Below are 14,287 nucleotides of genomic sequence, written 5' to 3' on the forward strand. Positions count from 1 at the left end.
GCATTGAATCTGTGCTAACCCACAAACACACCAACCACACACACACCCCTACGGTGGTCACGTGACTTGGAAATAGGGGGAAGAACTAGCTCAATGGAACATCGAGACAGCGCTGACAACCACAACTGGACTACAAGAACAGCGATGCCCCTCTGGGCAGATGACCCTCCGGTCAAAGGTACTAAAAGAAAGAAACGTGATTGATTGCTTGAGGAAAGAAGGACGGGAGCTTCACTCCCGTCCGCTAGCTAATATTAATACTTGGACCCTTGTCCAGAATCTCGGTAACTCAACGAACCAACGAAAAAGAAAAGAAAAACAACGCTTCTACCTCTGAGGTGAAATGTCCACCCCGGTTCAACATCTCAATCAACCCGAGCCCAGAGCCTTGAGACACCCAGGTGAGGGACAGAACAAGTCAGACAGCAAAGTATGCCAACCACTACAAATCACCACCAAAGTGGGGAGTTCATGCCCGTTTTTACTCGCAATCCTTCAAAGAAATGGTCTCAATTACTATAGTTAGACCTTGCCCTAAATTTCAAGACAGTCTTGAACCGGACAAGGTTTATTGAGTCACAGTGATATGGTGGTGTTGACACCCACGACGACTTCCCCAATTTGGAAATGTGTTTGATCACTTATACATTCCCGTTGGCAAGCTGCTCCGCCTTTCGGCAGAACCAACAATCGATATTCTGATTGTTATACTTCGTATGGGTGATCAGGATGTTTTGGGTCCGATTCACCTCCGCCGTCAAGGCATCGATCTTCACCGTCAGGATGCGGGCGGCCTCGGCGGCGGTCTGGCGGCACGATCCGGTTGTCGATGGTGTCGTCAGTGTTGGTAGCGCCGATTCCGCAGCCGGGTTCTCCTGTGCTCCCCCGGCTGCGGCGCACGATGGCGCGGCGGCCGACTTGGAGAACCCGGCCGCGGCGGCTTGGTGACCTGTGTACATGACTCGGTTGTCATGTACGACGTACAGATGGCGCGGCGGGTGACTTGGGGCTGAGGAGGTGGACTTGGATGGGTGTTGAGGAGACGAGGTATCGACAGTTAGAACGACATAATGGCGGAGTCTTCCACCACGCCTTCGCCGTCGACACCTCGTTCCTCCCACGCCTTCTTGTCCTTCCTCCTTTTCTCGATGATCGTTTCCTTTGTTCTCCTTTCTTCGATCCGACCAGCGACATCCACGAGGCCAATCATCTCCCTGAATGTTGCAAAGTTTGGTCCAAATACGGCCTTTGTCATCCTATCTGCCATCATCTTCTTGCTTTCTGTGTAGGTGGTCTCGATCCTTCCTGCCTCGGCCTCTTGGCGTAGCCAGTGGTTGTGGATGTCCATATGCCTGAGCTTGGGACGGAGGGTCGCGACCTCGTTGGTTATTAGGTAAATTTTTTGTTTGTTGTCGTACTGGATCGCGAGGGTTTCGTTCTGTAGTTGAACGCCTAGTTCCTTGAATGGCTTCTTTGGTACCTTGAGCGAGGGAAAGGAGCTCGGCTTCGGTGGTCGATGTGGTAACTGTGTCTTGTTTGTTAGTACGCTAGGCGATGGTGCTGCTGAACAGCTTGATGATGAAGGCTTGGCTACTTTTCCGGTCGATGGTGTTATCTGTAAATGATGTATCGTAGGCGAACTCCATGCCCGCCCCGCCACCAAGTTGAAGAGCGAAGTGTCTGGTTTCGTTGGGCTAATATACCACGCGGTCGGCGGCGGCGTGGTGGTGTTCCGGGCTTGGATTGTTGAGGTGCCTCGAAAGTCGTGAAACGGTAAAGGCTACGTTCGGTCGGGTGACGACCGGACTAAACAAGATTGACCCAACCTTGCGTTGACATAGCGTGATCTCGGCTACGGTTGCCGTCCCTTCGTATAGGACCAGTTCTTCATTCCCTATTGGGGAGGTTGGTCGTTTCCTCTTCGTGGCTAAGGTATACACTAGATCTTCTCGAAGTAGGAGGCCTGGGAGAGGTAGATCTTGCCGTTTTTGCGATCACAGATAACTTCCATACCTCGGAAAGAGCGGCACACTCAAACAAATAGCTCAAATCCAAACCATTAACATTCGATCAAATCTTGGTAAATGTTGATTGTGGCCGATGGCCTGGAAGATACGTGGCCGGGCAGTCCTCTTCCGAGACAGCCTACCCAAGTGGGGCGGCCCGCTTCTGGTCGGGCCCCGAGCCGGGCCCGAGCCGGGAGTGGAGCCCGTTGAGCGCCGGCCCCCGATGTGTGCACCAAGTGGAGGGGGATCATTAGGATATAAGGAGGCCAGCCCGAGGCACTCCCTTAGATAGTTCTCTTTCTGCAAGCTTTCTCAATACCACAATAAAACGCCTATCTGTATTCCGCCATAGGGCCAGTTCCTCACACCAGCACGCCTAGAAAGTAGGCTACTCTAGTTTTATCTCAGGATCTCAGCCACAGCATTTGAGGCTATTCGGCGTAATTTTTATCTCAGGAGCTCCGACCAGCAGGCGGCGGTGACGCCACCTTGTGGCGTAGTTGCGTAGCCATCCATGACCCTCGGGAAATGCGACTGTGATCTAAAGATAAGTCGAGCGGTCCTATACCCGCTGTAGCCTGTGTATAGTGCCTGTTGGTTTAACCCATGATAGTAATCAAATTACATTGTGTTTTTGGGCGATGTATTGCACTCACGCGCGCGACGTTGGGAGCCACGTGATTCAAGGCACTTCCGTTATGTATCACGACTGATGTTGGAGAGGTACAGTACATGGTCAGCAGAAGAAGAGGAACTTGATTCAATTGCAGCCAAGACTGGTATGGAGGCGATCTACCTAACTCTAGCTATATTAAGCTTTCACCGTCCACCCAGGCAACTCGCAGCCGAGACATCAACAAGTCTTACACTTGCATATTCCCGTTCGCAAGCTGCTCCGCCTTTCGGCGGAACCAACAATCAATGTTGGGATCATTACACTTAGCATGCGTAATGAGGATGTTCTGCGTATTCTGAACATCCGCCGTCAAGGCATCAATCTTTGCCCGCAGCTCCGCGTTCTCCTTCTCTAGAGCAGCACTTCGCTGCTCCATCAGACGTTGTTGGATCTTTTTCTTCTCGCGGCATTTGCTGGCAGCGATCCGGTTCCGCTCAAGAAACTTGAGCCGTTTCTCAGGGTCCTCGGGGGTCTCGGTATCACTTTTTTTGGAAATCCGACATTTGCGCTTGGCCGGGGGGGGTGCAGTCTCCGGCGAGGCAGACTCCGGGGGGTTGCTCCCGACCTGAACGGTAGGAGCCTTGCTCTGAGGGGCCGGGACCGGGAACTGGGACTCAGGGGAGGTGCTCCCGACCTGAAAAGTGGGAGCATTGCTCTGAGGGGTCGGGGCCGTTCCTTGGGCCGGCTTGAGGATATGGGCCCAAGAGCTGCGTCGGGGGATCGCCGACATAGGCTGCTCCGGGGGGAAATTTCCGTTGGAGCACAATCGGTAGAAATCATTCGTAGGGGTGTTGAATGTGCTGGCATTCTGCCCCACGCCCGGGCTCAGAAACGGCTCGCCATTCCCCAGTGTGAATGTGCTGAGATTCTGCTCCACGTCGGGGCTCGAAAACGCCCCGCCGTTGTCGAGGTTCGAGGCGTTGTCGAGGTTGAGAAAGTCAAAGTAACTACCAGTCTGACCTGACTCCATGGTGGAAACCGTGTTTCACAGAAGGTGGTCTGGAGCAGGAGAGTGGTTGGTTACAATAAGAAGATAGGCACGACACCGTACTTTTCGATCCGGGTGTTGTCTAGCAAGCGATAATTAGTTGCCTACGTCTTAGACCAGGCTCACGAATGTGGTCAACTTACTGGTTGAGTTTTATGAACTCTTTGGGAAGAGCGTGTGGTAGCGTGGTAACACAAAAGTGGCCGACAGATAGAAACCGCTGGCGGAGCGAGTGTACTTATATTTATATTTAAGTCGCCCCAACGAATAGTTGCTCTGGGCACCAAAGATATCTCAAGGTGCCGGTCGGCACATGCCCGATGGGAATGTAGGTTGGGCGTCTAGGGGGGACATGGCTTTAGGTCCGAGCCTCGAGCGGGGATAAGGTGGCCTGGAACTTAGAAACAGTGCCAGATCTAGCGGGAGCGGGCGTCGGGAGAAAGAGCACACAAAGACATAGGTCCCGGTCTGTTAGTCGGGCACGGGGACGAAATCACTCGGGACAAGGTTCCATGGACAGTGTCGGAGAGAGGCTACTGGGTTTCTTCCCAGTGCCAATCGAATATCTCCCTCATTCTGAACAGAGGAGATCATGTCTTCAATGTCATTTCTACTCCAGCTAATGGAAAACGCATGTTCGGGGAGCTTAGCCGCACACCCCGCCTCCATCGGGGAAGTTGAGCACCATCCTGAGCTTAGAGCACCGAGCGTAAGGTTCCTGCTAACTCTCCCTCACTCCCGCTCCCCTCGCGTCCGACACGCCCACAGACACATCCCTCGCGGCCAAATTTTCCTGCCCATTGCCACCAAGAGCTTCCACGGTCGAATGGATAGGACCCAGAAACTACCTACCCTGGCACCTAGCTTCCACAGTGCGCACACCTGTTCCCCCAGCGCTCGCCGTTGCCTTTCAATCTTGACAGATTTTGACGATTATAACTAGAATAGCTACCTAGAAGCCTAATACCTAAATCGTTATAGTATTGGTGTTTAAGATCTTCTTATGACTACCCATGGCTTGATTTATTCTTTTTTGTCGTTTTTCTCTGTTTTGATTCAATTACCTATCCTTTTTCGTCTTGTAAAAAAATGGGGGGCATCCAGAGGCTTGGTCTGCCGCTTGCCCGATTGTTTTGGCCATAGCAAAGAGTGCAGGTAGCTTGCCCGAGCCTGCTATCTCGATTAGCGAGTCCCCAATCGATGCATCGAGAGCACGACACCACACACCCCCACTTCCCATTTCACGCCACGGGCCCTAAATTGACCCCCGCCGGTCGGGTTCTGGGCCGAGCACTTTCCGTGCTTCGAGCAATCGGAGAGCCGGGAGGCCGAAACGAGAAGCTCCCAACTTCCATCTAGTCTGTACAACAGTACGAGTGGTCGGCTGCTTCTCGGTCAGCGTTGGTGGTGGTGTGGGATGGCGAGGATGGCTAAAGACGGGTTAGGCGGGTTGGGAAGTTGCCTTGGAAACGATGCGGTCCTGGACTCCAGGTGGGAAGTGTGGCGATTTGGGAATCGTGCGTTGTCTGTCAGGCGATGGGACCCGCGGTTCTGGAGACTACGTAGCATTGAAAAAGGGTTCGAAGGGCTGGGATGCAGGAACAACGGTTTATTCGAGATAAGCTTACCTGTAGAAAGAAGCCGAGCAGGTATCAGTCAACCTCGCAGGAGCGTCGAGCGTGGAAGATGGCAACCCCGCAAGCCCCGGCGTAGTGGAACCCTCGGGATCCTTCCCAGGTCCGGGCACTCCCTTGCAGAGGAGCTTTGACGCCCGGCTTGAGCCCCGCACCGCCGTTGGGATGTCCCAGCTCCGGTCTCATCGAATCGCGAGAGGAAACGGGCATGAACTGGCCTTTTTGGGTGGTGGTTTGTGGTGGCTGTGAAGCTTCAAGGCGAGCCCAGGTGTCGTCTGTGGGTGAAGCGAAAGCAACACGACAGGACTGAGACATGGGGAGGGCGATGCAGCCGATGCTGCATGGAACTGATGGAGGTACGAACTTACCAACAAGTTTCCTCGGGAGTCCCGCCATAACCAGTTACCAGGCCTTTTTTTTCCTGCCGGAAATATGGACATGTGACCATTTTGCCAAAAGCACCTGGGTGCAAACCACCGTTTCCAAAGACTTTCAAGTCCAATATCGCATAGAGGACGGGAAGCCAGCGTACTACCTACATGTAAAGCTCCGAATATCGATCCCGATGGTCAATATTAGGCGACGCTGACTGCTGCTGCTCGACACTAACACAGAGAGCAAATCGGAGGAATGCCACATGGGCATGCCCGGACCTGGACACTGTCAATCACAGCCCACCTCGGCAGTCGAACTGGCAGGGGACCAGCTAATCCGGAAGTAAGAGCCGAAAAAAGGAAGCAACGCAAAGAAAAGAACATGGATTTTTGGATGGAAATACGCTAGATTTGCTTCAATAAAAAATTAAATGCTTGGAATAAAACAATTGTTTTTGTCCCGTTGAAAAGCGTTCACGTGTACCGGAGGAGGAGTCAAGCTCATCGTGCTTCTGGAAGATCGAGAACTGCAGCGATTCTCAACGGCTTGAGGCGAGGCAAAATGATTGGCGGGCTTGAGGTCGGGTGGGTGGGCCTGCGTTTTCTCCGCATGCCAAGTCCGAGGTCCGATCGATCTCTCGGCCATTTTTGGTTTAGCCCGGCACTCCAGTGTGCGAATCAGTGCGAAGTGTGGTTGAACACGCCAAGCAAGCCAAGGCCAATGCCAAGCAAGGTCTGGACGCACGGACCCTACTTTAACGTTCTTGGGCTTCGCCTTTTTGGGGACACGCGTCGGGCGACTGCCCCTCCCCCACAAGCACGCGTCAAGCACTGAAACCGGCCTCCTGGACTGTGGAAAGGATTCTCGAGAAATAACGGCTCAACACCAGTACTTCACCAGTCTCAAGGAACACGTCAAAGGGGAGAAAAATCCAAAGGAACCCAGTAATACCCGACCGTGACAAAAGAGACTCCAAGCCACAACCATGGAGGCAGTTGCAACCCCGCGTATCACCTGCGCCTACCTCAACTCTTACGTGGGCAAGAATGTGATAATTGTCGGAAAGGTCATCCAGTTGCGGGGAGAAGAGGCCCTTATCGATGCGGACGGCAATATCACGGCGCACCTGAATCGCGTAAGCAACCCTCCACTCCTTTTGCCGTTTGCCCCCTTGCCTACCTCTTCTTCCCATCGTGTTAGTCTGGTCGTTAGCCCCAAATACGGCAAGGGGCGATTAAGACGACGGGTGAGCAAGATGGGATGATGGCGGCTCGGGCGAGAGTACCCACCGGCCGAGCTGGCCAGGAGATGGAAAGGGAATATGAAAAAAACAAAAAGCTTTTTTACTAACTTCAGTAATAGGAGGCGCATCTCCTTGCTGGGAATGGCGCCCAGATTATCGGCAAAGTCAACCCTGATCTCTCCGTCAGGGTACTCAGTGCCCTTGATCTAGGCACCGGCGTAGGTGAGTGAAAAGCCTCTTGTTTCCTTCTCCCATCATCATCCAGTTCTTTCCCTGCAGTAAAACCGCGCCTTGTCACTGCTCGGGGTTGCAAAGAAGATAATGGCAGGGCTGAGATTTTACCTCCCTCCCACTCTGCTTAGCGGTCACTCTTTCCATGCTTGAAGGGAAATTTGATATAACGGACGAATTAGAGCCCTAACGTCTCTCCTTTTGTGTTGAAACTAGATTACGCCCTCGCCAACACCGTTGTCGAGGTGTCCCACCAACATCGGGACTTGTTTATCTACAATTAAGCCGGCTGACAGTACGTCAAAGCCGGGAGATCGACGCTGCCGTACGGAAACAGCCAAGAACCCGTGGAGATCTCAAGTTGCCGGGCGCCCTCCCCTTTTAACTGAATCCTTGCCTATTGGCTTCCTCTTGCCGCTTTCGCGCAGGTGGACCCGTGGTAGTGCATTGAGACCCTCTCTGGAAGGAAACGGGAAAGGCAGCGGAAGGGACGGCCGCATGCCACAACGAGCACCGGTACCGGAATCGAGTGCCGGCGAAGCGGGGGCGGCGTCGGAAACTACTTGTGTATAATCGTAACGGTAACGGCGAGGGGGCGGCGGACAAAGGGTTGAGATAGAGAGTGTGTGGGCTGAGCAGCGGAGTGGGGGAACGAACGGACCGTTGAGCCATGAGCATCTAATTCAGCGCTGTCTCTTAAACCAACGACACAGACCCCGGATAACCCGTGGACATTTGCAGCAGCCTTGCCTTGTATCAACTGTGGTAGAGTGCCTCGAGTAAAGCTTGTGGTCTACCCGTGCTACATAAGGGAAGCAAGCCCAGGACTCAACCATTTAGATTCGCCGCCAGGACTGCTCTTAGAAACTAACAAATGGGGAAACAGGACGAGACTATGAGCGTTATGTATTGAACACCTAAGCCTTTCCCACCCGTCAAAGCATATTGCGAGAGAGACGGAGAGACAGGTATAGCAGACCACCATCTGGATATCTCTTCGAACCCAGCCGAAACGGTCCCAACATCCGGCCCAAATCACATACATACCTGAGCTGTAGAATGCTCCTGCGTGTTGTACACCCCTAGTGGCGAATTAAACCCATAAAAGCCAAGCAGGCCTTTTTTGCAACTGGATTCGACGGCTTTGCTAGGTCTTGCTCGAGTCCCATTCATCAAAAATCCGAGTCTGGCTCATTTGTCTATCAGATAGGCCATCCCGGTCCTGATTCTGCTGGGGCCATAAACAACCAGACCTATGTGTGTGTGTAGTGAGTCAAACCAACCCGCCTTGCACGGTTCCGTAAAGACTCCTCATCAAAAGGCCTTCGAGCGTAAAGCGTAAAAAAAGGTGAGAGATGAGTCAATGGTCCCGGATAACTCTACGGGATGGACGGACATATAAGCACCGATAAAGGTCCGAGCGATCGGGCTTGTTCTATGTCCATGTAAATCAGTGCAAATAGACAGACCCCGAAGTTCCCGGCCGCTCCGGCCGCTCTGGTATTTCCGCCACCGCTCCGACCGGGTTCTTGCAACAGCTCCGAGTCTTATGCGGCCGGTCACTCCCCAACATTTCCGTCAGCCTGTGAGGATGAAGCCCGGCCTCAGGGACGACCGGGAGTGAGGCTTAGACAGAAGTGACCAAACACCTCACAACGCACTTACGCAAGCACCAAGACCATACACAGAACGACGTAACTAAGTAATAGGTAAAGTTGATTTCAGCTTCTTTTGCGAGCGGCTATCTCGGAAGAGTCTCCCAAGGCAAAAGCCCTCTGGGGATTTCTCAACAAAAAAAAAACATGGCCCAGTGCCAGTATGTAGGTAATGCATAGCCTGCAGAGCAAGACAAGATAACCCCGAGGGTTCGCTAGCGACAGGTATGTACATCGCTAATCAATGCAATAGGTAGACAGACGACATGGCAAAACTCTCTGTTTGCCTTTTACACACGCACCACTACCAAGACAGACAAGACAGATCGACGAGCCAGCAAACAATCAACGACAAGAACTCAGTCAGTCACTCTCCCTCTGCCTCATCAATGCAAAGCCCCGCCAAATTGCTCACCACCCGCACTATTTCCCACAACCCTCCCACTCCTCAACAATGGCGGGCTACTAGGCATGATGAGGTCCGTCCCCAGGAAATTCCGAAAGTCAGCATCCCCCCCATCCACATCGCTGCCACCAGCACCAGCACCACCAGAACCACCAGCACCATCCCCAGCACCTTCCAAATCGCCCAGGTGCCGGACAAGGTCGACCTCAGGATCACTGTCCCGCTGGCCATGGTGGTTATGATGTACCCCTGAAGCATGCCGCGAAGCCGACGGCGACCCGCTGGAGATGAAGTCATTAGCCTCGCTCAGCAGCTGGTGCAGTGTGGCAGTGAAAGGCGAGTCGAAGGGAACGGGCATCTGTAGCGCGGCAGCCATGTTGATGTCCCGGTGGTGGTTCTCGTCGCCCTCGTCTAGGGAGCCGAAGTCTGCGTGCAGGAGTTGTTGGTCGCCGTGACGCGGAGAACGGCGCTTGCTGGCGCTGCTGGGGTGCAGGAAGTTTACTTCACCACCGCCATTGCCGGAACGAGGGGTTTTGGTGGGTGTCCGCTCGAAAGGGTGGGCAAAGACTTGGCTCGGTGAGCCGGCGATGTTCCTGCTGGAACGGATGGAGCGAGAGATGCTGCGCGTGATCGGACGGTGGCTGGGGGTTGGCCGGGTAGGTGTCTTGAAAGGGCCTGCTGCGGCCCTAGGCGGGGGTGTGGATGGTCGGGCAGGAGGAGTACCGAAGAGTTCCTGCTCTAGCTCGTCCTCGGGAGTTGGGGTTCCGGGACGCCGGGGCGTCACATCGCTGATGGCTGTAGCAGCGCTGTTCTCTTTGCCCGTCGCCGCAGGCCCTCCCAATTTTGCCGCGTCCGTGGCGTGGTTCGCGGTTTGTTGCGCCGTGTTTAGTGAAAGCTCCCCAAGAACCTTGGGTGTCCCGTCCCTCCGTGGGGACGGGAAGAGCAGCCGCCTAGTGCTGCCCAGTTCATCCTCAACTGCAATAGGACTCTCTGCCGTCCCACTGCCCCGCGAGTGAGTTGAGCCCAAGAAGCGCTGTCTCGGGGAGCTCTGTAAGTTTAAATGCTGGTCATCGGTCATAGCGACGCTCTGATGCCGTGTTTGCGTCCCGTTCTCGTAATTCTCCGTCAGAAAGTCGTGGTCCAGCGGGCCAATCGGGTCGGTGGTGAAGTAGGCCTCCGACGTCGGGTTGGCCCGCGCGTCGCTCTTCGTCCGGGTCTTCTTCGATTTGGAGCCCTTCGGATCCTTCTTGCGCCGAGGTTGTTGGTTGAGACGGGCGGCATCCTTGTCCCACCTGTCAGGAGGGCGATGCCCCTTGAACTTCCCCAGCCAGATGCCGCAGGGGTTGCACAGCATCGTCTCCAGCCACTTGGCCCTTTCGTCCTTGGGGCCTAGGTTCTTCTTCACGATCCGATACTTGGACGGATCCTCGTTCTCGTCCCTCTCCAAGACCTCGATCATGGTCACGCATCCGGGCTTGTCGGAAAACTCGTGGAACTCCGGTTTTCCCTCGCGGTCCTGCGTCCAAATCTTGCGCCACGTTGGCGTCTCGATAGCTCCACAGTTACGGCAGAAAGGAGGAGACTCTCCTCTGGCGATAGCATCCTCTAGCTTCTCCTTGATGGACTGCTTCTTGACAAGGTTTTTGCTGTACCGCGGGGGGTCAAAGTCGCTCGGAGGGCACGGAGGCTCGGAAGCAGCCACAGTGGGAAAGGTGAGCATCGGTTCCCGGACGGGCTCACTCGCCGGGACCTCTGGGAGTGGAACCTCTGTGAGTGGAACTTCTATCTTCACAGCCTCTCTCGACGCAGGTCTTGAACTCGGTCTCGACATTGATATCGATTCTGGCTGAGGAGGAACGGGCAGCGCCGGTTCCGATTCGGGACGGTCGGGAATCGGCATTGGCGTTGAAATCGCATCGGTCGGGGCGGGCTCGGGGGGGAACGTTGGGGGGAACCCATTCTCCGTTTCTTGATTGACCGCTTGTGCTAGTTGCATGACATCGTCTGGGAAGGCCATCGGATCTGGGAAGGAGTACGGCTGGGTGGTATCCCGTGAAACCCCGTTGCCGTTCTGCTCATACATTGAGGGATCCTGCGAGAGTGGCTCTTGTTCGGATGGAAGGGGGTTAGGGGCGGTATTCGACCGTTTGAGCGAGCGGCTTGCTGGTATTGTGGGTGCTGGCTGTGTTGAGGCAACATGTCTGTTGAGAGTTTTGGCTTTGCCGGCCGGGTTAAAGATGCTCTTTGTTGGTAACAGCTCAGGCGGCCCGGGGTTCACTTCTTGAAAGGGAAACTTGGGACGCTGTTGTTGACCAGCTCGACCGTTCTTTCGAGGAGCTGGCTTTTTCGCTACCGGGAGGGGTGGGATTGGGAGCATCTGATCCTGCATTTGCCCACCCGAGAGACCCTGCATCATGTCGTCGTCATCAAACATATCGTCCAACCCTCCGCTCATGAACCCTGAGTCCATGTTTGGCATTGGGATGGTAGGCAGAACGGGGCTCGTCGGGGGTGGACTAGACTGCATATACGGAACTGCCCGTGGGACGGGAGGTGATGAGTTCAGGTCGCCCGTGCTGTCTTCCGGCGAATAACCATGATCGGGCGAATGCGCAACCGACCCGGCAGGCGACCTCCCGTCCTGGCTCCCGGCTTGTGAAATGGGTCGGTTGGGTCCTGACTGGTCCACGTGTGCCGGATGCTCTGCCCTGGTGTGGTTCTCTAACGCTAACCTCCTCGGTTGCTGCTGAAACATCTGGCCATCTGGAACCGGGGTTGGGGCTCGTGGAACGTCCTGGAGATGGTTGGCACTAGGGCCTTCCAACCCTGCGCCGACCGGCCGCAGAGAACGAAGAGAACCCGAGGTGCTGGCTGCGACCCTAAGCGAGTCGGGGGCTGCACCAAACGGAGCAATGGCACTGTACTCGGTCTGGGTGACCTGGGCCCTCCTCTTTTGTGGTCCATCATCTCCATCTGTGCCGTCCTCAACTGCCGATGGGTTGTCCGTCTCCCGGGGCCTCTTCCTAGGCCGACCACGTGGCCTCCCAGTTGGCCGTTTGCTCCTTGACCTGGACGCGGGCTTCGCCACGGGCTCGGGTGGCTGTGAGGGTGCCGGCGAGGGTGCATTGTCGGCTGAGCCTTGCGGCCGTGGGGGAATGGGCACGGCCGTGGACGGTCTGCTAGAGGGCATCGAATTTGCTGGCCGGGGAGCCGGCAGAATGGGCTGTGGTGGTGGTTGGCTACCAATGCGCATATCCATTGGCTGGCTCTCAGGCATGGGGGAGTGGTACTGTGTGGGCTGGCTGTATTGAACCGGTTGGGCGGGTGGGAGCGCCGGAGAAGAAACGGCGCTGACATTGGGCGGGTGTCCGAGGATCGTGTTGGACTGGATGAACGAGTTCCATTCCGACGCCGTCTCGGCGGGTATCGACCCGGACCGGCTCTCGTTCATGGCCTCTGCGCTGGGGTATTCCGTGGGTGGCGCGATCCTAGCTACGGTGGCAAACTTCAGCTTGACCTCCAACATGTCTCGGCTGCCGCTGTTGAGGAGCGCAAGGAGGTTCCTAGTGACTCGCCCGGTAACAAGTTGTTGCTGTGGCCCACGGAGGGGGTCCATGTTCCATGACAGCAGGCCTTGCCCCACGAGGGGCACTTCTGGCTCGGAATAATCGTACGCATAAACGCTGTAGTCGCCTTCTGGCTGGTTCAGAATCTCGGGACTGCTCTGGGAAACGGCCTGCAGACATGTTCGCAGGTCGACCACGCCAATCGTCGTCTTTTCGTCTAGTGGTATTGTCTGAATCTGTAAGATCTGGTGCCACCGCGCTAGGCAGTGGACTTGGTTGTCCCGGTCAAAAGAATAATGGACCTTGACTAGCAATTGAAACTAGGTCAACAACGGCCCGGCCCAAGGCGGTGAGCAAGGTGTTAGAAAAAAAAGAAATAACTTACGTCCCATGGGCCTTGCCTGCAGGGCCATATCGTCCGCTGGTACTGGTTGAGAAGGAACCATCTGGGGGGAGGGTGCACCCCATGGGTTTGTTGGTGTCGCCATTTTCGTTTCACACACGTCCACACGCGCGGTTTCACAAGTAAATGCTACCGTTTTTTTGCGAACAACTGGCCAAAACTAAGAGTAAAATAGAAGCCGTCAAAGTTGTAGGCAAGGACGCGGTGGTCGGTGGTGGTGTTGGAGGGATATTCGGGGTATCGATTTTGGTTGGTGGTTGTGTTGAGAGAAGAATGGTGGTGGGACGGGACGAGGTTGTTCGGAGCGGAAGTCGAGATAATCTGACGTTGGGTGGGCCGCTTTTGAAAGAGAGGCTGGTTCTCGAAGCGCGTCTGGAAAGGCGCGTCGGTAGGTGGGTCAGCCACGCTCATGCAGGCAATTGAGGATCTCGCTTGCCGACCGCGCCAAAAAGAGCAGGGGTAGCAACAGGGAAAGAAATCGTGAGGAATGAAGAAGAGATAGGGAGAAAGAAAAGCTTGACGGGAGATAATCGATTGTTATAGTGCAAGACTTTAGTTACGCTTTTACTTACAACTAATACCACGCCCGAGAAAACACCCCGCGGCAAAACCGCCCGGCCGCTGTTTTTGTTGGAGATCGTGATACGTTCAATTGCGCGCCGGCGTTGAACCGCGGGCAGAATTGGGGTCTTGGCAAAGGCGCCAAACAGGCGGGTGGATGACGCGAAGTGGGGTGGGGCCGAAGCTCCCCCTTGCTGCTGAGCTGGCCCTGGCCGGGCGAGAGCGCCGTCGCACACGCGCCGAGGCGCGAGCACGGGCCACCCCGGAAACAGCTTCCCTTTTGCTGGCCCGAGTGCCACACAAAAGGGGGCCGACTTTCTTGAGTCCAAGGGCGTCCCAAAAAATGCCCCAAAAATTGACAAGTTTGGGACAAAGTTTTGCGGGAGAAATCGAGTTTGTTGCGTCGCGGGGAGGCCCGGGACCCTTTATATACCCCGCAGAAACCGTCCTTCCGAGCCCTGGGCTGCGTACTGAGTAGGCAACAACCCCCTGCCCCACCTTTCACCGATGCTTCCCATGACCGCTCTTTTTCCATGCCAACAT

At 55.2% G+C, this 14,287-nt stretch overlaps 4 protein-coding genes across 4 annotated transcripts; 1 reads left to right on the forward strand and 3 right to left on the reverse strand.

The window, feature by feature from the left end:
* Positions 1 to 641: 641 nt before the first annotated feature.
* Positions 642 to 959, reverse strand: C8A04DRAFT_28538 (uncharacterized protein; the record flags this gene model as incomplete). Its single annotated transcript, XM_062780675.1, has 1 exon — positions 642 to 959. The coding sequence occupies one exon, from the start codon at positions 957 to 959 to the stop codon at positions 642 to 644; it is 318 nt and encodes a 105-aa protein (XP_062637125.1).
* A 1,910-nt stretch (positions 960 to 2,869) lies between these two features.
* C8A04DRAFT_28539 (uncharacterized protein) lies at positions 2,870 to 3,652 on the reverse strand (the record flags this gene model as incomplete). The annotated part of the gene is made up of 1 exon (XM_062780676.1): positions 2,870 to 3,652. One exon carries the CDS (start codon positions 3,650 to 3,652, stop codon positions 2,870 to 2,872), a length of 783 nt encoding a protein of 260 aa, XP_062637126.1.
* A 3,012-nt stretch (positions 3,653 to 6,664) lies between these two features.
* On the forward strand, positions 6,665 to 7,437 carry C8A04DRAFT_37178 (replication factor A protein 3; the record flags this gene model as incomplete). Its single annotated transcript, XM_062783796.1, has 3 exons — positions 6,665 to 6,814; positions 7,042 to 7,144; positions 7,370 to 7,437. The coding sequence occupies 3 exons, from the start codon at positions 6,665 to 6,667 to the stop codon at positions 7,435 to 7,437; spliced, it is 321 nt and encodes a 106-aa protein (XP_062637127.1).
* Positions 7,438 to 9,194: 1,757 nt separating this feature from the next.
* On the reverse strand, positions 9,195 to 13,268 carry C8A04DRAFT_28541 (uncharacterized protein; the record flags this gene model as incomplete). The annotated part of the gene is made up of 2 exons (XM_062780677.1): positions 9,195 to 13,087; positions 13,166 to 13,268. 2 exons carry the CDS (start codon positions 13,266 to 13,268, stop codon positions 9,195 to 9,197), a joined length of 3,996 nt encoding a protein of 1,331 aa, XP_062637128.1.
* Between the last annotated feature and the right edge of the window lie 1,019 nt (positions 13,269 to 14,287).

Source organism: Dichotomopilus funicola, assembly GCF_033296635.1.
Source record: "Dichotomopilus funicola strain CBS 141.50 unplaced genomic scaffold C8A04scaffold_30, whole genome shotgun sequence".
NCBI lineage: Eukaryota > Fungi > Ascomycota > Sordariomycetes > Sordariales > Chaetomiaceae > Dichotomopilus > Dichotomopilus funicola.